Source organism: Mya arenaria, chromosome 3 (assembly GCF_026914265.1).
Source record: "Mya arenaria isolate MELC-2E11 chromosome 3, ASM2691426v1".
Taxonomy (NCBI): domain Eukaryota; kingdom Metazoa; phylum Mollusca; class Bivalvia; order Myida; family Myidae; genus Mya; species Mya arenaria.
The window spans coordinates 28,628,374-28,651,966 of NC_069124.1; the positions used below are offsets into that span (position 1 = coordinate 28,628,374).

A 23,593-nucleotide genomic window follows, 5' to 3' on the forward strand; every position below is an offset into this window, starting at 1 on the left:
GCGATTGCAGAATGTCGGCGGAAGGACCCCAAAACCTTAAAAACTAAGATTATCTCACGGCAATGTGCCAAATCACCTGATAAATGTTCACTAAAATACAAAGCCTTTGTGATCCTACTGATCCCTTGTTTATTTATTATTTTTGTGTAAAATTGTAAATGATAAAAGTTTGTTTGCAAGAAGAAATAGAAATGTAGATATAATGTTTTAAAGTGTAAAAATGGGATAGGATGGTCTTATATGACAAACAGATGATATATTAAGTACATATATATTTTAGGTGCGGTCACACAGATTTTGACAATCTTGGAGGAAATGCGGGAAGAGCAAAGGGGGATTAAGAGACTTCTTAATCAGTTGGTGTTGCAAGGAGGCCCGGTCCCAGACAACATGAATGCTCTTCCGGAGGGAATTTCCTTCCCTGTGTCATCCCTGGAAGCAATGGAAGCCTTGGAGGAGCTACTTCAGGACGCCAACAATGCAACAGCTGTGGTAAGCATATTGTGCATTTAGAAGGAAATGTTAGACTGATGAATACTGTTATAAACTTTGAAATCTTCTTAGATAACAGGGAGAATCGGTTCATTTTAACCTTAAAACACTGAGTATTTATAATGAACTGATCAAAAGTCGAGCAGCAGACATTTCATTGAAAATGTAAATCCATGCTGTCAACAGAACATAGCCTGGTTAGACTGAAGGGCAAGCCTTTTACTTTCGCCCTTAGCATGGCAAGGGTTTACTAATATATGCATCTGACTTCCCTAGCGGTTAGACTGATGTTACAATGATATTAAATGTTTTTTTGTGAAAAGACATCTTAAACTATAGACTGTTAGGGATTTATAATAAATAATAACTTTGGCAGCATATGGATTCATAATTTGCCATGTTCCATTTAAGGCGAGATACATGTATACCATTGGTGGGGTAGATATAAGAGAGATGGTTGACAGATTTATGAAGGAGACGCTCACCAACAATGTTGCAAAAATGTACAACATGAAGGGGTTGAAGGGCAAACAGAAGTTCGGAGACTTGTCACTGCTGAAAATCCTGTTCCGTAAGTTGATGATTGTGAAAATTTGTTTGTGATTGATTAATCCTTGAAGAATTTATCAGAAAGACATGAGAAAAAGATTTAACAGTATATATATATGGCCAGCATCATGCTAAATTAGAAAATGGACCTTGTGACATAAACAATCCAGAAAATAACTGTAAATAATATTTGTGCTAGTCGATCATTTTCTGAAAATTGCATGATACAATTTATATTTAAGTAGATGTTTCAAAGCAACACACATTAAGCAAATTTAAAAACATTTTCAAACGTCAAATGATTACATCTGAACAATTTTGGTTTTATGTATTGTTTTCCATACAGACATTGTAATAAAGACTGAAATACTGTCAAAACAGTCGTAACACACATACAAACAAAACAAGAATTAGCCTGCATTTCAGATTTTATCTTTCCTTGACAGTTGCAGACCTGCGTCCTACCCTGCTGTATATTTATAAAAAGCTATCTCAATCCTTTTATAATCTTTGTTGCTAGGATGTGTCCAGAGGAACCCAGCCACCCATCAATCGACATTGAAGGACGTTGAACTGGAAGTTTCCAAATGGTTGACAGGTTCAAGAGACCGTGATGGGGGGAGGACAAACCGGAGAAAGAGACCAACGCAAGGAAATTCTTCAGACAATGCTGAGGAAAACTGAAATTGTTTTTGAACTTTATAAAAGCATGCCTCAAAACATTTTGTTTGTAGGGACCTCGTGTTTGAAATGTGAGTTCAACCAGTTGCTAGTATGTATGTTGCACCAACACTGTTTATAGGTCGTATGGGGCCGAACAGGACTGCAAATGTTGGAATTAAAAATTCCAGTCCTGTTTGGGGCCATTTGACCTATAAACAGTGTTAGTGCTACATAAAACCCAACCAAATTCTTGTAAAGTTTTACATAGCGACTGGTTGTACTCACAGTAGGTTTTTCTTATTAATTAGTATAAAACTTACAATGTCAAGGCAATTTTTGAAATATTCAATTAGATATTTTTGTAGTTATTGATGTAAATTGGCACCTCCACAATTTCATTTCTTATTAACACATGTTACTCCACCATCTGTTCCAAAACAATAAGTTTTGGAAGCATTTAAACAGTGCTTTTGATATGCATGTTGCAAAAATCTGGCCAAGCAGAGGTGTGCAAATAAACAAACTCGCATTATTTCTTTTCATAAATGTGACTTTATTGTTTGGTCCGTCCTTATTTGTATTTGCTGCCATCATGAGATTCGTTGCTCTTTATATTTTTTTTTAATCCTTTAATTGTTAGAATGTTTCTGTATTATCAGGGCTCTCACTGGGTCAAAAAAAGTTTTAGCCAATTGACTCGCGCTGAAAATCACGGGGTTGCTAGAAATACCATAGTCATCAGCTTCCCAACCTGATAACCCCCAAAAATAGTACAATTCTTCAAGTTATGATTTTTTGAATATATACTAGAGGCAATATTTAAGATTTCATGTTTTTATTTGTTTTCACAAAAGCTATTTATTTCATCATAATAAATAATACAGCTCTAATTTATTCTTAAAGACGACCATGCAAAATCATGTGTGATATATATATTTAAATATGAAAATTACAACATTTGTATCTACAAAATCAGTTTCATAAGTATGTACTGACAGAGTCATTTAAACTTAATAATTAATATAATATTTCAAATCTTGCAGACTCAACTTAATCTTAAACAAGGAACAATCCATGATGTCTGATCATATCACTGTGTATACAGTAAGCATCATTTTGACCCCCTAATTACACAGGTTTAAACAAATCTACATATTGATTTATAGCCCCAATTTTAAACATGCTGTAACTAGACATTCATTTACTTGAATTAGTAGAAACTGGTTAAGATATATAGATTTTAAAATTAATTTATTTTTATATGGAAAGTCATACATTTTAGACACTTTAGCCAATTCCATCATTTTTTGTAGCCAATTTTTAGTCTTTGTAGCCAATGGAGCCATTGGCGAATGGCAGTGGGAGCCCTGATTATCTAGCCAATCATTTATTTGTTACCATTTATTTGTTAGAGAATTTTTCTGTATTATCTAGTCAATTATTATGTCTCCCCCTCTCTGGGGGAGACATATTGTTTTTGCCCTGTCCGGTAGTCCGTCAGTCCGTCCGTACGTCACACTTCGTTTCCGATCGATAACTGGAAAACCGCATGACCTAGGATCACCAAACTTGGTAGGGAGGTTGGTCATGAGGTGTAGAAGATCCCTATTGTTTTTGGGGTCACTAGGTCAAAGGTCAAGGTCGCGGCGACCCCCAATGTAAAAAACATTTCCGCTCAATATCTTGACAATGGTTTGACCTAGGTTCACCAAACTTGGTAGGGAGGTTGGTCATGAGGTGTAGAAGATCCCTATTGTTTTTGGGGTCACTAGGTCAAAGGTCAAGGTCGCGGCGACCCCCAATGTAAAAAACATTTCCGCTCAATATCTTGAGAATGGTTTGACCTAGGTTCACCAAACTTGGTAGGGAGGTTGGTCGTGAGGTGTAGAGGATCCCTATTGTTTTTGGGGTCACTAGGTCAAAGGTCAAGGTCGCGGCGACCCCCAATGTAAAAAACATTTCCGCTCAATATCTTGAGAATGGTTTGACCTAGGTTCACCAAACTTGGTAGGGAGGTTGGTCGTGAGGTGTAGAGGATCCCTATTGTTTTTGGGGTCACTAGGTCAAAGGTCAAGGTCGCGGCGATCCCCAATGTAAAAAACATTTCCGCTCAATATCTTGAGAATGGTTTGACCTAGGTTCACCAAACTTGGTAGGGAGGTTGGTCGTGAGGTGTAGAGGATCCCTATTGTTTTTGGGGTCACTAGGTCAAAGGTCAAGGTCGCGGCGACCCCCAATATAAAAAACATTTCTGCTCAAAATCTTGAGAACGGTTTGACCTAGGTTCACCAAACTTGGTAGGGAGGTTGGTCATGAGGTGTAGAAGATCCCTATTGTTTTTGGGGTCACTAGGTCAAAGGTCAAGGTCGCGGCGACCCCCAATGTAAAAAACATTTCCGCTCAATATCTTGAGAATGGTTTGACCTAGGTTCACCAAACTTGGTAGGGAGGTTGATCATGAGGTTTAGAAAACTCCTATATTTTGGGGGTTTACACCCAGGAACTTCATACTTGGTATGCCAGTTAGTCATGACTAGTTGATGGCCCCTATTGATTTTGGGATCCATCATTGATTATTTCTCACCTACGACCACACAATGGGGGAGACATGCGCTTTTTCGAAAAAGCAATATCTAGTTTATTTGTTAAAATCTGTATAATCTAGTCTACGTAGTTTTTCAAGCTCACATTGAGCATCCAGCGGTTCTATCGACATTTTGTTGTTGATCGTGTACGTTTCTGTATTCTTTCATCCAACATGCGATCTGGAATTCTACATCTTGTGTCCACATAAACTGATTCAAAATTTAACTATTGTAAATATTTGTCCATTGTTTTTGTTTTGTTGCTTTTTGCAAACAATGATGAGCTGTTTTATTTTATTTACTCCTGCATTGTTTGATAAAGAATATCTTATACCAATTGTATACACCCAAAAAGGGACCTTGTGGGTGGATTTATGACATACCTGTTTCTTAAAATCATATAAGAATAGTGCCTGTTCTGTGGTTAAAACATTTACTTTCAACAACTTCAACCATTATGACAGAGAATTACAAAAAAACATCCTATATATGAAGGCAATGTAGAAAATACAATGACGTCAAAATGACAACAAACTTAGCGAGTTCATTTATCGCAATGGCGTTCATCCATAAGGTCCCCTTTTGCGTGGTGAAACACATTTTCATTTTTCTGTTTTTTAATACCTTTTAACTTTGTTAATGCATTTTTACATGTTTTTTATGCAGTCGTATACCTAATCTAGTCAGATAATTTGAATAAATTGGCAGGGATTGAAACCTTTGATGAGATTTTGTTGTTTTATGAAATTGTTGTTAGAATTTGACTAAGCCATAGTGATTTTGTATGAATTAATTTTTACAGAACCTGTATGTTATTTGTTTGGCTTATCCAAATTCAAAAGGACATTGTGTCTAACATTTCTAGTTAATACATGTAATTCAATCAGTGTGGCTTTGTCAAAGATAAGCTTATATATCACAAAGGAATGACATCTTCCTAGGATCACCGTACACAATGCTTGGTCATTAGTTTTCAAACAAGTGACCCATGCCTTGTATGTACTGGTTTGTAACTTGATTAAATAGTGGATGCTTTCAGGTTGTAGTCCAAAAAGTTCAGACTTGCCGAAGTATTTCAGACCTCGACCCTTCGAACAATACATCAAACTCACAAGGAAGGGCTGCTCATATTGGACCAACATGGGTATAATATTACTTGAATGGACTGCCAATATGGATTGAAAGGACTGCCCATATAGTACCTATATGGGTCCCATATGTAGGACCAATATTGCCTAAATGGCCTGTGTGGGTCCCATATGGGCAAGCCCATATACATTCATATGGGACCCATGTGGGTCCTATATGGGTAGCCCATTTACTTCATATGGGTCATAAGGGCTGCCCATATAGGACCCACATGGGTCCCATATGAATGTATATGGGCTTGCCCATATGGGACCCACACGGGGCCCGGTTGCACTTTCCAGATGGGTCCCATATGGGCAACCCATATGGGTCCCATATAGGTGCCCATATAGGACCCATATGGGTCCCATATAAAATGTCTGCTGGGACGTGGCCCAATCCAACTTTCATGCACTTATTACACCAATGCAAAACGTAATTTCAATCAAATACATCTTCAGTGTAAATGAGATCATGGAAATTGAGTTTACGACGATATTAATACGACCGCAGAACCTAGTTATAGAACCTTTTAGAAGCTACTTGGAGGGCAAAATGGCAATACTTTAGATTTTTTCAATACGCTAATTGTCGATGGAAAATTTGTTTACTGATGAAAACGTTACTAAATGCTACAAATATTACATCTCGAAGTATTTTAGTATTGCAATTGTACAGAACGCAAAAGATTTAGATTCATCGCTGGAGTTAGGTGAATACTAAAATCAGCAAAGTATTATACTTACTGGCGTGTCTGAATCTTTAAGTTTCGACGAAGTAACCAACGTGATTAAAAAATATAAGGCCGCACCAATCATCAGGTCGACTGCATACTGAATGAACTTGTTATGAATTATGTATCTTCTTTGACCCCCGTTATCTTGTTAAATAACATATAGTGACAAACGAGAATAATCATCCTATTTTTAAAGGTTTCCGACCCCACTGGTTATCGGTCCTTTTTCAAAATAGAATGAGCAACTTATTCTTAATAGAATAAACCGATATCTTTTAAATAATTCAAATGTCTTATAATATTCTGATTACTGTATCGTCAGATATGCAGGACAGGTATCAAGCCCAGCCGAAATAATTCGAGGACACGCCCGTCATATTGTCGAAGTGTTCATACCTTGTTTATGTTGATAAACTCCTTTTAAAATTCAATGCAAGTCTTTATTTAGGTCAAAGGTCATGTCCACCATATGTAATAGCCCGGCTTATCCCTAATTTATACATCACCTTATTGCTTCCAGCGCTTAATTGATATCGTTTACCAACACTTCCGGACGTGAAACATAGAGATTAACGCAGACAAACCGAACATGATAGTATTCAGTAAAAGCAAGAAGCAGTTGAAAGCAGGAATTAAATATGGACCCACCCCCACCCCCCGACATACACGTGTTTACTCAGGACTCAGGAATACAAAAACTTTTAATTTGATGAAATATTTGATGATCTTTAACAAAAAAGCCTGAAACTCATTTTATCATATGGCTTGTCAAGGCGTTCATCCCTTGGGAGATAAGCGTTTCTGAAAATGTCTGTACAAATATAGTTTTTACTTTAGTCGGACATATTGACAATTCATAACCAAAAGAAGTGATTAAATGTACTATCCACATTCCATAATCGTTTGTTCGAAAGATCTACGAGGGGTAAAAACATAAAAAGTGACTTTTTATAATTATCAAAAGTGCAATTTACTGAAGGCATTACCCAACCCATCACTGTCAAGGTTTTAGTTGATGTTGTTTTATCTGTAAAGACATTTTTAACGTTTGAATTATTCAAATGTAACTTTAACTTACGTGTACATGTCTTATTTCGTACAATTTCCTGAACGCTGGTGTGATTGAACATTCATTTGTTCACATTTTCCTTCGTGGGTTTTCCCTGTCTTTCGATGTCGGCTATATCTGTTATTCTGCGCAGATACTGTTGGTGAAGTTCACAATCGCTTTTCACTTGTCTCAAACGTGAATTAGATATAGTCATATATCTCATGTAATAAGCAGTTTTATTATACCTCACTTCTATAGAACATATAGTAAAAACGCCAGGCCAATATTTTCGACTATCACCCCGCACTATCACCCTCTGACGTAATGAAATTGAAAATACGCTAAAAATACGCCGCCATGTTGGATTTGTATGTGAAAAATTATGATTAATATAAAACTGGCATTGTAACCTTAAAATGCACTAATTATAAAACCTCACTTCTATAGAACATATGAAATTGGCAATACGGTACGAATACGGGATTTACTGATAGTATTTTACTTAAAGTCTGTATCACCCGAGCAGCAAGATTCGCAGCTGTCAGTGAAAATGGTATTTTTAGTCTTAAAAATACTACAGTTTTTGTTCGGTATAATAAAATAGATATTGACTGCCTTGAAGGGGACAGTGCATATTGTCAACCTTCGGAAAACACTGTCAACCTCGGCTTCGCCTCGGTCGACAGTTTTTACCTCAGGTTGACAATATGCACTGTCACCCTCAAGGCAGTCAATATTTATATATTATTTTGTTTCGAAAAGCCCAGTCGGCACTCGCAAAATAATATTTCACACATATTTTTTTATCTTATTTATTTTTTGCTCATATTTGCCATATACAAATACCATGTCAATGTCCATTATAAAGATAGACTTTGTTTGATAACTTGTTCAATTTGTAATCTCCTAATAGCCTTTAACCGCATGAATACCGTATTTTCTTTTCATGATTTATACTTGCCTGGTGAAAAAAACATAAGGATATTACCTCCTTTAAACATCAACAATACGCTATATACAGCGATCATGTGACTAACCATGGTCACGTGATACAAGCGCTCTATATAAACACCTGTAACCCCCATATCGTCAATTTTACTTCCGGCGTCGAAACATCAACATGTTTAGTTTTCTTCTAATTTAACGACAATTTAGTAGTGTTTTAACAATTATTTTATAGTTTTTTGGATTATAAATTGGATTTTTATGGATTATTATGGCCAACACTTCGTAAAGCAACGATAGTGTTGAGAAAGACAGCTTGTCTTTAGTAGAAATGGAAGAGAACTAGTTTGACACTGAATCGGGTCGGTCACATGTTTCTCAGAAGAAATCTTATCGTACCCCGCGAGCAAGCAAGAAAGAGCTAGATTCCTTGAGGAAAGATGTTAAGTCACGTTTCGAGAGCATTGACTCGGTGGATACTGCTAGCTCGTCCAGGCAGAGACCAGTAACCAGTGCTACTACTTGCACAGTCACTGGTAGCACAAATCCAAAGAGGGTTGACACATTGGTGGGTATTCCCCTCTCACCGATATAGGATACTGTGTTCACCCATGATGTGGATGATGACACTTTATCGTTGATGCCTGGTCAAAGAGAACGTTCGGAGTTGTTAGACGAGGATGGCGCATCAGAGACTAACAGTCGCAAGGCACACACAGTACCAATTGACTCTGATAGTGATGATAGTGATGATCGTTTTCTAAAGTATAGTTGAAAAACTTGTAATGTTTTGCAAGAAATATTTCCCGCCACAACAAAGTCTAAAAAAAAATGGTATTTCTCTAGATGACAGTCAAATATCTGTGTTGAATGTGTCCTGGGGAACAGAGAAACCAACAAAATTGCCAGCTTAAAAAGACAGTTACAGGTCAGTTTTTCCTATATCAAACAAGGCAGAGAATATATTAGCAGTACCGAGTATTGACAGCATTGTGGGAAATTTACTATTGAAGAAATATGGACAGAAAGCAGTGAAATCACAATCTCTGTGTTCTCAACCAATGAAAGACTTGGAGAAAATTGCATATCAGGGGCAACATGCAGCCAGAATGGGTACTGTCATCAATGTATACATGCAACAAGCATTGCGTAACTTGTTGTCTAAACTGACCGACAAACAATGCAACATCGATAGTGCCATTGTGTGCGGGACATTTTGCCATAAATACTAAATCCCTCGACCAGGTTGCTAGGTCAGGGGCTTTACATCATTTAGTGCGGAGGAAATCCGCTATGGCTGACTCGGGTCCAAAGAATTAAGAAATCATAGTTGGAGTTTATCCTTGTCACAGTCAGGAGACTTGGGTGCAGGACCGGAACACAAACTGAATGAGAGACAGGAAATCAATAAACAAATTTCAGATCTGCTGCCCGATTTTATATTTCAAAGTAAATAAATATGGCTTACATGGGCACGTTTCCTTACTCGACATTAAACTTATGCGACAACGCGTTTAATAACACTTCTAAACAAGTATTTCTCAGACAAAAGTGTTTTTCAAGAAAATGAAAATTCTAAATTATACTAATATGAAGGTTAATAAATATCCATGTTCCATGAGTTAAAACATACATGTACATGATTTGGGTTAGGGTATGGCATTTAATAAATCAGAACATTAACGTTACATATAATCACAGTACAGCCAAATGTTAAAGACTGCACATGGTTGTTGGGTTATTGAAGATCAGATTTTATTTGACCTGTATTTTACCTAGAGGTTAATACACGGCGTAGCCGAGTGATAATTGATAATTGATAATTGAGTGATAATTGGCCCGAGTGACTCATAATGGCCTGAGACGTAGTATCTTGAATACATATGTTACTATTTTTTTTTATTTTGCAAGTTTAAAGTTTGCTTTTTAAAGTTTACCTGCAATCCAGTTGTGCATTCTCATTTCGTTCTGGCTTGACAACGATGGCTTAACTCAAAACAGGCAAACAACATTTTGTTGTCATGTTTATGTTCCCATTCCGATTTCAATTGATCACCTTGAACAATCCACAACGTCTATGCAAACTTTTCTGTACGAATCACTGACATATGTCTGTTCATGTCCTGAATAACTGAATTCAATTCATTAAACATGAACACTTAGCAAGTAGAACGACTGTTTGTACTTAAATAAACAAATACCTCGTATTATTGATGTCAACATGTATGAACAGTTGCTGTTTTTCAAGTTAATTCAATTTTGCCGTTTCCTTTGTTTTGTTTTTGAATGTCAACACAGAACGAAAAACGCCACCCTAACGGCCCACACAAGTTATCAAACACTAACATGTCTTTCTAAACCGCGTTCGATTTTGCCTCCCTTTAAGATTTCAATAATAAATATGTTCAAACGGATCAATAAATTTTGATTATTTAGCCAAGTCATTATTTTGTAGTCGCCAAAATTGATTTTTAGGCAAAAATTGAATTCACGTGCGAACGTTCTACGGGCCGCAAGAAAATAATCGAAAATCGGCCCGCGCCGCTAAACTGATAATCGCTGAGTCATGCAAATAATCACGAAATACAAATCTTGAATACGACGTCATTCGTTGCATGTCGTACGTATATTTCATGCAATACTTGTAAAGCGGAAATGCGTAACAAACAACATAATGGACTACTCAATGAAGTCCAAATTGATAGGTTTAAGTTTCATCGGTCAGTCATTGTCAGACGGGACACTGGTGCTGTCTCTACGCCGTTCAATTCAGGATTCAAGCAATTGACTGTAAGTCTACTGATAACGTTGAAACCATGAATCTTCACAATCATTAGATTATATTGGACTAAGAATTTGAATTTATTTGGACATTGAGAAAGAGAGGGCTATTTTGCGACAGTTCAAATGTTTTGTACGTTTTCAGCTGTTGAATACACGTTTGAAATTTTGTTATCAGTAAAGAAGAAATTCCGCAAATGCATTTCTTAGTAAGTAACGAAAGGTCTATTACTTTAAAATGTATGTTTGTCATACATATGTGAAACAACATATGTTTAAAGTAGTGTCACTTTAATATGCAATACACCATTTCGCAGTTATTTTCGCCGATTGTAGTAACACACATATAATAACATGGAAACAGTCAGTCATCCCAGCATTCACTATTAACGGATAAATAAGAGATGAACATTAAAGAAACAGTAAAATAAATAGTATTAAACTTAAGTTCTTTTTAAAAGAAATATGCATACATGAACTAAACCTGCAACTTATTAAGGAAGATGTGTAAGTTGCAATAATATAACCTAAAACACTTCATTTCTTTTGATTTTCGTAAAATTTGTTGACAACAGAAATAGCAAAAAATGTCAAATGTTATTTAAATACAAAGTGAAGAAGTTATTTAATTGCCGGTACGATTTGACCATAATATTTTGGAATGATTATCGGTAGCAGGCAGTCCTGACGCATTCCATATAGAAAAAAATATATAATTGTGATCAACAACTTTGATCAATGTTTTAGTGGATGCAGACCGGCCAATAAGTAGCATTGTAAGATGACAGATTTTGTATATAAAATCACAGATATCTCTGTTTTCAAGTCCGACTTATCTGTGTGCATGATAAAATCAAATGTGCAGTGAAAAGCATTAAAACATGTAATGACACATAATAACATATTAGTCAGATAATTGTGATGAAAACCGAAAATTCCATTACTGACCAATATATATGTGCTTTATTGGTTTGTAATGGTTCTCTCCGATCATATTCGTTGTATATGAAGTAAAATATCTGAACAAATTTGTAAGTCTTTATACCTTAAATGGTTCTAAAATGAACTGTTACAATTACCAGTATAACATAATACAGAAATTATCGTCATATGGTAACCTTAGCACATGAGGCAAGAATTACCATTCGTTGTTCTTACATAATTCGTCAGGATCGTCACCCTTAATAGAGAGTGTAGGCCAAATTGAAACTTCCTCGAAATATTGTGCGCAGGTTCATTTAACCATTTTCAAATAAGACTTTAACAATGAAGACTTTTGACATTTGTGTTCATAAACCTTTAAATAAAGTAAATAATTCAACGAATAGTAAAGGTCCTTCGTATATTTTGTAAAGCATTGAACTAACAGCAACCTTTGGGCGACATGATATCACGGAATATGACCGCATTTTGCAAAGATATTTTTTTTAGCAAATTTCGGAATCTTTTCAGTTGAACAAAAATATATTTTCTGTTAAAGCATATTCCGTTGTTCACATTTATGAATTATTATCTAAAACATATATCCATGACAAGAAAATCATTAATAAAAATCTTATGTATCCCAAAGGTTGTTTTCATAATATACAATTCATTAAAAAAAATTATTTGTGAATTTTCCTAAAATTATATATCCTGCTGGTCAGTGCTCAATGACTGAACCTTTTGAAAAGCGTCCAAATCCATTTGCAAAAATCGTTAATTGATTTAAAAACTATATGGAAAGAGAAAAACACAATTACTTTTGGGCGACACAAGGTATATCCTATGGGCGACACGAGTCTCCCAAAGGTTGCAACAAAGTTACCCAAAGGTTGCATTGGTCTAAATAAAAATAAATATTTTAAAATATAAAGTAATAAAGGCAAACAGTTTATGTAAATTGAATACAAAATAATTAATATGTTAACTTTGGCAGTGAGGGAATGTTTCATAACTACTAATTTTAAGTTATACTGTTTATAAGTGAATTGCGTATAACAGACGCTACTTTTATATATTTACAAACATCCATAACTTCCTTTTTATCACATGATACCAATAATTGATGGAATTTGAATACAGATGGATTAACATAGTAAAATCGTTTTAAAAAGGTTTTTCGTAACTGACGATACCATCGAGAATATACATATAAGGTATAAGAAAGTTGCGAATACTACTTGTATGGGTATGTAGGTGCTACATGATCCAGCTTTGTGTACTTCGGACAGTTTTAAAGCAGGAAACCGATAACAAGATACATGTAGACGTTGTTATTTAACCACATTGGCTTGAAATTGGAAATTAAAGGTTCTTATTTTGCCTCTTCGTTGAAAAGAAACAAAATAAACAACATTGATAGTTTTACTTTTGCATAACCAAAATGACAAGTCCGAATGTGAACGAACCCGACAAGCCGTGAGAGGCTAGGCTGATCTGTTGTACTTAGTGTATATGCAAATGTAAGAACATTTTTTTATGTAATGGTGTCGAACCTCGAACTTGCCAAAGCGATCCACCCGCTTTTCTGTCCAAGTGTGAGCCCTGTGGCCACACCAACCTTGGCAAAATGTTAACCTAGAGGATTGTTGCGTCTATAGTGGCAAACAAGCCGGCCAGTTGATCGCCTACAATGTCGTTCCCACCCAGATTGAGTCACACTGACAGGAGACATATCGATCTATAGGGCATATCGTGAAAAAGTACCTTTGTTTTAATCTTCGGTCTTATACCTAGGAATTTTGCCCCACGGAAGCACAGCCATGCCATCGATGTCTTTAAACCAAGGCAGGGTCGCCCCCGACAGGTTGCCTGGCATCCTGTCCATAATCCCCTATTATCCAAACGTCTGTAAATGAAACTTACGTCATGCAAGATCCAGCGAATATATGTTTTATGAGTGTTAGACTTCCAACGCCTCAATTGCATAGTACTTGACGAAGATATGCTCTACCCAGCTACGTCAGTGTTTATGCAAATTATGTGTATTTTTTCCGACACTTCATACATCAATGAAACGCAGAAAATAATGTTCAACTCTTAATTAACTACGGAGACTGTTATGAGTTTCTTAAAAGCATTTAATATTTTCAATGTAGCATTTTGACACTCGATTTCAAATCATAGAAAAAATGGATTTTGGAGGTGATTAGATTTTGCTGGCAAACACCATGCACATGCATCGCCAACACACATTTGCACTCTAATTCATCATCACTGTTCTGTTCCTGCGTTTGGTCCAAAAATAAGGCTCTATCAAAATTAATGTGATTCGACACCTTTGAATCTTAATACGGGCATGCTTAATCCGACAACATGTTTGCAAATGACGTCACAATAACGCGGGAAAAGATCAATCACTTGAACTTTCATTAACTTTTAAACGTAAAATTGAAAAACTTATAGCAACAATACATTTAACATATAATAAATCAAAACTTTCTAAAATGTTGATTTATATTTTAAGTGACCTGCTGACACAAAACAAACAAGATCAATAGTTTTCGTGTATATTGTAATACGATGAATTGCGATCCGAACATATCCGAAGATGTTGCGTTCATCGATTGACAAACGCAATTGCCGGAAGGCAGTTCATTAAAGGAATGGAAGTTAGGTTGTAAATATAATACGATCTAACACTGAAATAAACAAATATCCTCTATATCATACTTGTTTTCATATATTTTATAACGGTTATTATCGTTTGTGGCTTATCACCCGTTGCGTCGGCCTATTGTTCGCCCCAGAACTTTTAAACACTTAGGGCCAGAGCTAGCCCATAACGGAAAGCAAAAATGTTGCTTTGAATATCTTAAGTTTAAGCTTCCTTTATTTTACAATGGTCGTATAGAAAATGTGGATTCATGATTCAAAATCAAAATCTAAATATTTCATAATGCTATCTATCTTTATATGTATAATCACCGATAAGTGAAATTGAGAAAACGCACGCACACAAACGTACGCACGAACGCAAGCACGCACGTACGCACGCACGCACACATACAAATACATTAACCGTTAATTTTATATGCATAATCACTGATGAGAGGAATTTTAAACACGCCACACGCACACACGGACGCACGGACACACACACACACAAAATAATTTTTATGTACCGTATATATGGTCTCTTATTACTATGATACAGCAATGTAGTCATGTCTGACGAAATTAGGATGAGCAACAACCTATTCGTTTACTAAACATGCCATTTGAACACCTGTAATAAAAGGACATATAAGACAAACTTGTTCGTTACTCCCACGCTGAAAAATCCTTCATCTATACTGATGGTAATTGTAAGCGTGGCGTGAAATGATCACTTATTCAACTACACCTCAAGTTAAACCAGACAGAAAGCGAAACTTGTCGTATCCATTTAACAAATCCGACTTAAAGAAAACAAAAGATGAACCCCCTTCCCCGCAACTAACCATATCCTCATTTAATGAGACATTTGATGACGTAAACACTAACACTGCCCTGCAACCGGCGACAAACATTTGGCTAAGCGATTCCGATCTTTGTTCCGAAAAACTGGCACTATGCTCGAAAAAACGATACACACTTGACATGAATCCAGATTTACCTCATTAGTCTCCAACATTGTTATGTTGCGGGTTTTAGCAAAGATAAATGCACTAGAAGAGGACGATGCCAAGCTCAGGGTAAAAGTTAGCGAGCTGGAGCAAAAGGCTGACGCGGCCGAGCAATATAGCCATAGAAATTGTCTGAGAGTCGCTGGTATCCCCGAAACCTAAAGCGAGGTCACTGACGTTAAAATTCTTAACATCATAAAGGGTAAACCAGGGTCTTTTGCATCTGCCGCCGCTATCTGAATGAAACCAAGCTGAAAGCATCAGGTCATATTGGTGTCTACATCAACGAAGATTTGACAAGGGATCGCAGCTCAAATTATATGCATACCTTGCATTCCATAACCAGAGCGAAACTAACTAAACAAGAATCTAAACACAATGGCTGACCACCTGATAAGCCCAAGCACGAATCAATTCAGTGGAAAATCTGCTTTACATTGCTGTGTACCTTTATGTAACTCAGATTCTATGTATTATAATAACATACACTTCCATAAAGTACCTAAAGATGCAATTATGAAAACGAAATGGATTGTGAATATAAGACGAGGTGAAGGAGAACATTTCAAGGTAAATTCAATTTGTTTTCTGTTAACTTAAGGCTATTTGTCTAACAATGTATTGAAAACTTTTGTTATTAGACACATGTTTATTGGCTGAATTGTTTTAAAAAGGTAACACTTAAGCATGTCATTTCAAAATAAATATAAGTAATAAACACTCAAAAGGAAACAGTACCAATGCTTATCAATAAAGTTATGTGGGTCAGTGCAGACTCTTAGAAATACCATATATATGCTAAACAGCATTGATGAACAAGTATTTGATTTCAGATCACCATGATGGTTGTTTGTTCATAACACTTCAAACAAGACGATTATCGGGCATGGACACTAGTCCGGGAATGTCTCAAGCCAACTTATGCACCGTCTGTGTTTGATTGGAGCAGTGACAAACCAGAAAGGCGAGCATTGAAGAGGAAGATCATGGCAGATGAAAGGTATGTAAACAAAAGTAAAATAACACATGTGCAACTTTAATATTTAATGAGCATATTAAACATTGAAATGAAAAAATAAATGCTATATAATAAGCAGTAATGTTTCATCTAAACAAACTCAATACATGCACATGCATATGCATTCATTTGTTTTCAGTGTTCAGGTGTCAACTGTTGACACTAATACAAGAAGATACTATCTAGGGGATGCAAAAAGACCTAGCTGACCAGAAAGTTGAAAATGAAAATCTCAATCAGCAACTTCAACTTGAAATGTTTGGCATCAATAGGTTTTCATTAGATAGTTCATTAGTTTCATTCTATACTGTCCTCTTGGTACATGATGGGTTTGTGGCAGGGAAGTGTCAAGCTTCTTGTATTTGGCAATTGTGTAAAGTGCTCCCAATACATGGCCACAAACACCTGACAACCCAATAAGGCACAAACACCATGAGCTTGTGATCTCTATATTCTCGTCATTCATGAAGGATACCTGCAGTGCATTCATTATAAAATTATATCATTATGGATGTTTATATTAATTTATAAACGCATGCATTTGAGAGAAATAAAAACACAACATAATATGTATATTATATTTCTTCATTTGTTATTTGGTTTTGATATATTGTCTCTGTACATGCATGTCATCATGTCTGTTTAATTGTTTTAATATATACGTTTAACTGGTGTGGGTTTTCATTTTTTTTTGGGATCTGTAGCATTTTCCATCCAATCTACACCCATTATCTGTTTTTGAAACTGCAACAAAAATATTTAATACATCACATTTTGTATGGTGACACTACAAACCAATATAACTAGATAAAAGCTTTATGAAAACTATGGTAAATCAACCACTGACCATCAAATTCTGACCATCAGATCCATCCTTGTAATTAGAGAACCCTCAGGGATGTGTATTGATAAGCCCTCTGGCTTAGATGGCGAAAGTATGAGTAGCTGCTGATTACATAATTTATTAGGGATTGAGCAGGGTTAAGATAATTATAAACAGGCTCTGGATGATCAATTTTTACAGTTCTATATCAATGGTTTGCAATTTAAAGGCCTGGTCAGTATACATAAGCAACGAACGTAACACAACATAAAGTAACACACCTCTGGATTCTGGATTCTGGATATAGCTCTCACTATAGTATTTAAAACCTTTATCATTCGATTTTTTTCCAGAACTTTGTTTTGTTATCTTTTACATAATTGTCAACAAAAATGAAGGTTTAATGTGGTATTAAATCCAAGACTACCATTGCTAAGGCTAAAAAATCAGGATTGTTAAAAGATGTTGGTGCTTATGCTTTCACCATGGTCAGCTATACATGTTTCTAGGTAAGCAGCTAGATAGCTTGCTCAGTAAGCCTCACTCTGAGATAAACATGAATATTCATAAGGCAATATTCAGAAGGGCCTATGTTTTATCATGCCCGCAGTCTTCTGAAGACCAAGAACGTCACTAGTGTCTGGACCGCCGACGGTAAGATCCTCGTGAGAGAAAACGACTTGACGGTCCGCCGCATTAACACCACAGACTCGCTCAATGAATTCAAACGTCACGCTGCACCCCAGGTCGCTCGACTTAATTCTTGAAGTATACATGTATCTATTTACACCTACTGACTTTACCTAACTATTAATACTCGAAACACATTATTTGGTTTAAATCCTTACTGAAAATGAACTAGAAACGTTTCAGATGAATCACTGCTCATTTGCTTTTGTCATTATTGTATATGTTTCTCTTTTCCGCTTGATTTACGAGTGCTTTTTTATCATTCTTTACCGTCTCTTTCTTTTACCAAAATAAAACCAGATTTTTTTTGGTATACCTTAACACAACACGCAACAAATTAAGATTGTTTAGCCTTAGCAATGTTAGTCTTGTTTATGATTAAACATTTTGCTACTGGGCTTGTTTCTGTAGCTTTTTGCATAAATATTAGCAGTTCTCACTGTATACTTCCTGTGGTTTTTTTTTGTTAATAGCATAGTTTTCTACATGCAAGGGAAATAATTATTGTTTATACGAAGCAAATATTTAATCACACTTCTTTCCCTTAGACATAATCACATTCAACCCGGCGTCTTTGACTAACATAATACCTAGTATTTCCATTTTTAACAGCTGTAAACTTCTATTTTAAATGCCTCTCTGTATTCCATTCATGTACTTCTACTGTCCAATTAAACGATAGTGTTTTTTACATACTCAACCATTATTATGAAATCATTACTAGTATGTGTTCTGAATCACCATTTTATCCAGTCAAGGTAGCCCGTGACCTCTACCATCTTCTACAAGCGAACGATCCTGTCAGATCTGTCATCTATATATCGCGCGCGAACTATATAACTACTTGACTAAATATACTCATTGCGCCCCTTTATACGTAAAGCATATGAATTGTCGCCATGCTCACTTCATTCTTATATAACTACTTTATCCAATAGCCTATGCTACAGGTGTTACCGGCTCGGTCGTTACTTATCTAATTCTTTAAGATAGATCTCGGATATCCACTGCTGTTTCAAAGAGTTATAGAATAAATGCATAGGATAAGTCTTACGATAACCACATTTTCACTCAAAACGTTCTGTTATGTCTCGAAGTTGCCGTTGCTCTTTACCTTTTCGTAATGTAACTTATCATTGCAGGTGACATTCATCCAAATCGTGGCCCATCATCAACATCATCAACGACAATAAGCGTTCCCGTGTTCTCCAATTCGTGTCTCATCGACTCTGGCCTCAGTGATACGCATCTTAATATCATGAGCATCTTACCTTAACTTAATATTCTACAGTTGCACAGTCCTAGGATATGCTCATCTTCACCGAAACCTGGCTCCGTTATTCCACAGACAATAACGGTATCATTATTTACAATTTAGACCCCCCTGCCCCGAAAAGACTAGGTAAACATGGTGGTGGGATTGCAATCTACGTTAGTTCTGGTATTTAGTGTTCTCCTAGGTCTGATCTCGTATTGTTTGATCTTGAACCTCTCTGTGTTGAACTTACTACACAGCACCGAAATAATCTCATTGGAGGCTTCTTTAAACCCCGAACTCTAATAACGACTACTCGTCTCTCTTAGAAGAAAACATCGTCGACGCCTTCACAGGCAATTCTAATACCATACTTATAGCAGGAGAGTTTAATGTCAATGTTTTAAACCCCTCTTTAAAAAAAAACTTGTTTCATCTTCTAACGCACATCAACTTATTACTGAACCTACCCACTGCACTGAAAATTCATCGTCTCTCATTGATCTTATGATCGTGAACCATCCCGAACATGTTATCACTAGCTTCACAGCGGACCCTTTTTATACCTGACCTTGTGCGCGTCCACTGTCCAACGGTTACCTTGTAAAATTCAATAAGCCTAAATTCATGTCTTTTAAAAGGAAAATATGGAGATACGACCAGAATGACTTCGACATTTTTATAAACGAACTTGTAAATAATGATTGGAGCAAGATAACTATCAGAATCAGCTAGACCGAGCTTTCGAATTACTAAATCAAACTTTACTTAATGCAGCCTTATAACCTATCCCATCTTAAATTGTTACCATCCGCCCAAATGACATTCCTTGGTTCACCTCTAACCTGCGCAAATTATACGTAAACGCAAAAGACTCTACAAAAAAGCTAAGTTGACAAACACTGAAACCGCATGGTTAAACTTTAAACGCAAACGCAATGATGTCCAAAGAGAAAAACGCAAAGCCCAACTCGACTTTCAAAACAAGCTCATTCAACGAATAAACAGCGAAAACATAAGTATTAAAGAATGGTTCAAGTTAACAAAACTGCTATTGAATAGAAAAACAATCAAATCCGCTTCCCACACTAATAGCCAATGGAATCACTGCAACAAATGAGTTGGAAAATGTAATTCTAATGAACACGTACTTCTGTCAGCAATCCACTGTCTACGACCAACACCATTCTCTTACTGCTTCATTCCCTCGTGCAGACTGCAACCTGTCATCAGTTGTCATCTCCCCGCAAGACGTCAAAGACGCCATTGCAACCATCAATCCATTTAAAACCTGTGGCCCGGACATGATCAGTCCGAAAATCCTTAAAGAATTTCTGATTCCCTTGCGCTTCCCCTATCGTTGTTCTTTTCGAAGTTGATATTGTCATCACACTTCCTTTCTAACTGGAAAATCGCAAATGTCTCCCCGATCTATATGAATCTGACCCGTCTGTCTATTTCCCTTCTTAGCTGTGTTGTCAAACTAATGGAAAGATGTGTACACAAACACATTTATAATTGTGTCACCTCTAACCACCTTCTCAAATCCTGTTAGTCTGGCTTCATCCGCGGAGATTCAACGGTAAATCAACTCATTTACATCTACAATGACATATATAAGGCCACTGACGAAGGTAAGGAGGTATGTGTTGTTTGCTGTGATTCCTTGGCTTCTGACCGTGTATGGTACAAGGGCCTTCGTTCCAAGCTGCAGCATCTCGGTATCAAAGGTAGTCTACTTTACTGGTTCAATTCCTACATGTCTTCCAGTAATCAATGAGTAGTCATCGCTAACGTGCACTTAAGTTGGTCAAACATCTCAGCCGGGGTTTCCTAAGGATCCATCCTTGGACCCTTGCTCTTCCTAATCTATACCAATGACATAGTTACCCACATCCGTTCCCTCATCTGACTATTTGCTGCTGGCACTAGAATGTTTATGATTGTAAATGACCGCAGAAATTCTAAACCCTAACCTCCAAGCTGCGCATGATTGGTATAAGGCATGGCTTGTTTCCTTTAACCCTGCACAAACGAGAACACTACTTTTCTCGAGAAAGATAAACAAACCAGACCACCTTAAGTTATGATTTGATAATACCCAATAACATCCCGTTTCTGAACACTTAGAATAAACCCTCTTAGACGACTGTAAGTGGAAATCTCATATCACATCAAAAGTCAATAAAGCCTGGCAACGACTCTGTTACCTTCGAAAACTTACATTTCTCCTTAACAGAGACTGCCTCAAAAAAACTCTATCTTACAAACATTCGCTCCTTGCTTAAGTACGGTGACGTGACCTGGGACAATGCGTCAGAGCATCTCAAAGCTGACATTAAGGCGTTACAACTCGAGGCCGCAAGAATTATAACTCGTGCCAAAAAATACTGTAATATAACAAAACTCTACAATGCAGCAAACGTAAACTTACTATTTTGTATAAAATGAAACATAAGCTGACACCAACATATTTATCGCTCTTGCTTCATGACCAGCCCAATCATAGATACATTTTCAGAAACAACCATTTGATCCAACCAATTCCTTGCAAATCTCAACTCTACCAAACATCATTTCTTTCTTCTGCTATTCGTGAATGGAGTCACCTTTCTCCAATTGTTGTCTCACAGCCGTCCATTGTAGCGTACAAATTAGCTTTAAATCCCGTTCCACGTCTAAAACCTAACTAGCTCACTAAAACATGACCTCCATCGACACTCTCTCATCGACTCACTCTTATGCTCTTGTGGTCAATCAGAAACCGTAGTCTATTTCCTTCTGTTCTGTAGAAATTATGAGCAATTATGCCAAGTCTTATTTTCGAACCATCAGTGCCTCCTTATCCTTAATAACCTCCTTTATGGCGAGAATCAAACAAAGAAGCCATCTTAAAAGTATATTGCAGCGACACATCGTTTCAACTAGTGACATGCCCGACTCGAATGGGTGGAGGTCTCGAGTCCCCTTACCATCTATACCTATTCATTATCATCTACATTTAATTTTTATCTGCCACTGCACATGATTATATCATATGAGATATTAGACTTTTTACGTGTTTTAGACAGCTAAAATTATAAATGCGTTATTTTTCATTATCTTATGATTGTTAATATTTATCTTTTCAGAACACTCAGGAATTATGTAAACTTGGTAAATGATTGATGACTGAAAATGGAGATATTGAGGAACACTGTGTTTGTTATTTTAACTTTTAAACCGTCTCTATGCCTTATACGGTAACCTGGACATATCAACCCTCCTGCGCTTAGTAATTATTGATTATTATCAAATCTTGAATAAAACATAGTTAAAAAAAATCAAAAAAATCTTATTACTCATGATAAACTTTTAAAATGTAGGAACACTGAAATTCAACATTTGCTATTGTTGTACATAACTTACTTATAATTTTTCAAAATTATAAAAAGTCTGTTTAACATTAATATGCATCTTTAATCTAAATTATTGTACACTTTCAAACTGGAGGCCCACAGGGCCGGTTGTTATCCGCTTGTTTTTATTTTCTTCAATGTATACACACAAGTCACATTTCTCTCTTTATATATATATATATATGTGTGTGTGTGTGTGTATTTTTTAAAGTTTATAAACCAAGACCACACATTAACTCGGCATTTGCAAAAGAAACCTTTTTCCTTTCTTCAAAAAACTAATATTTTTACTTGTCAATTGGAAAACTCAGAAAAATATTCGTTTTCTAATCATTTGACTAAATGACTGAGATCGTAACTTGTTGGAATCGAATATTAATAGGATTTTTTTTATATTCTTGAATACTTTATTCAAGGTTTTAGTGAATTACTAAATTGTAAGTACAATTTTATGAAAATTTATCTCGTTTGTAAATGAAAAATATCGTGAAATCGCAAATCCAAAATCAATCTGAAATAGTGGCTTAATTTTAGGAAAGGAACTTATCTTCAAATAAAAATAAAGTTAAAGCTGTTCTTTCACAGATTTATCGTTTTGACAACATTGTTAGTTTTTGTCTTTGAATGAGCCAATGTTTGCGTAAATGTCTGGAAACCAGAGGTGCATTTCCGATAGATTTTACGATCTGCCATTATCGTAAATTTACGATCATAATAACGACCAACTTAACGATAATCATAAAGACGTTTCAGAAATGTCTCGTAAACTCTCCGGTCGTACGTCAAAAATAACGATAAAGCACAGCGTTAAAGCGAGTGACCCAGTCTGAAGTGAAATGACGTTACGTCATATTAACCTGATGAGCGCACCTGTCTTTTTTATTAATGAT

General features: G+C 36.1%; 1 protein-coding gene across 1 annotated transcript; it reads left to right on the forward strand.

Moving 5' to 3' along the window:
• Window positions 1–429: 429 nt before the first annotated feature.
• LOC128228686 (uncharacterized) lies at window positions 430–2,109 on the forward strand. The gene is made up of 3 exons (XM_052940136.1): window positions 430–492; window positions 904–1,063; window positions 1,562–2,109. Exons 1-3 carry the CDS (start codon window positions 442–444, stop codon window positions 1,723–1,725), a joined length of 375 nt encoding a protein of 124 aa, XP_052796096.1. The 5' UTR covers window positions 430–441; the 3' UTR covers window positions 1,726–2,109.
• Window positions 2,110–23,593: the final 21,484 nt, after the last annotated feature.

Excerpts from the sequence above, each read along its gene's own strand:
- LOC128228686 (XM_052940136.1), top strand. The coding sequence starts at position 442 with ATGGAAGCCTTGGAGGAGCTACTTCAGGACGCCAACAATGCAACAGCT. Across the intron at positions 493-903 it reads CCAACAATGCAACAGCTGTG|GCGAGATACATGTATACCAT; the intron begins GTAAGCATATTG and ends GTTCCATTTAAG. Across the intron at positions 1,064-1,561 it reads ACTGCTGAAAATCCTGTTCC|GATGTGTCCAGAGGAACCCA; the intron begins GTAAGTTGATGA and ends CTTTGTTGCTAG.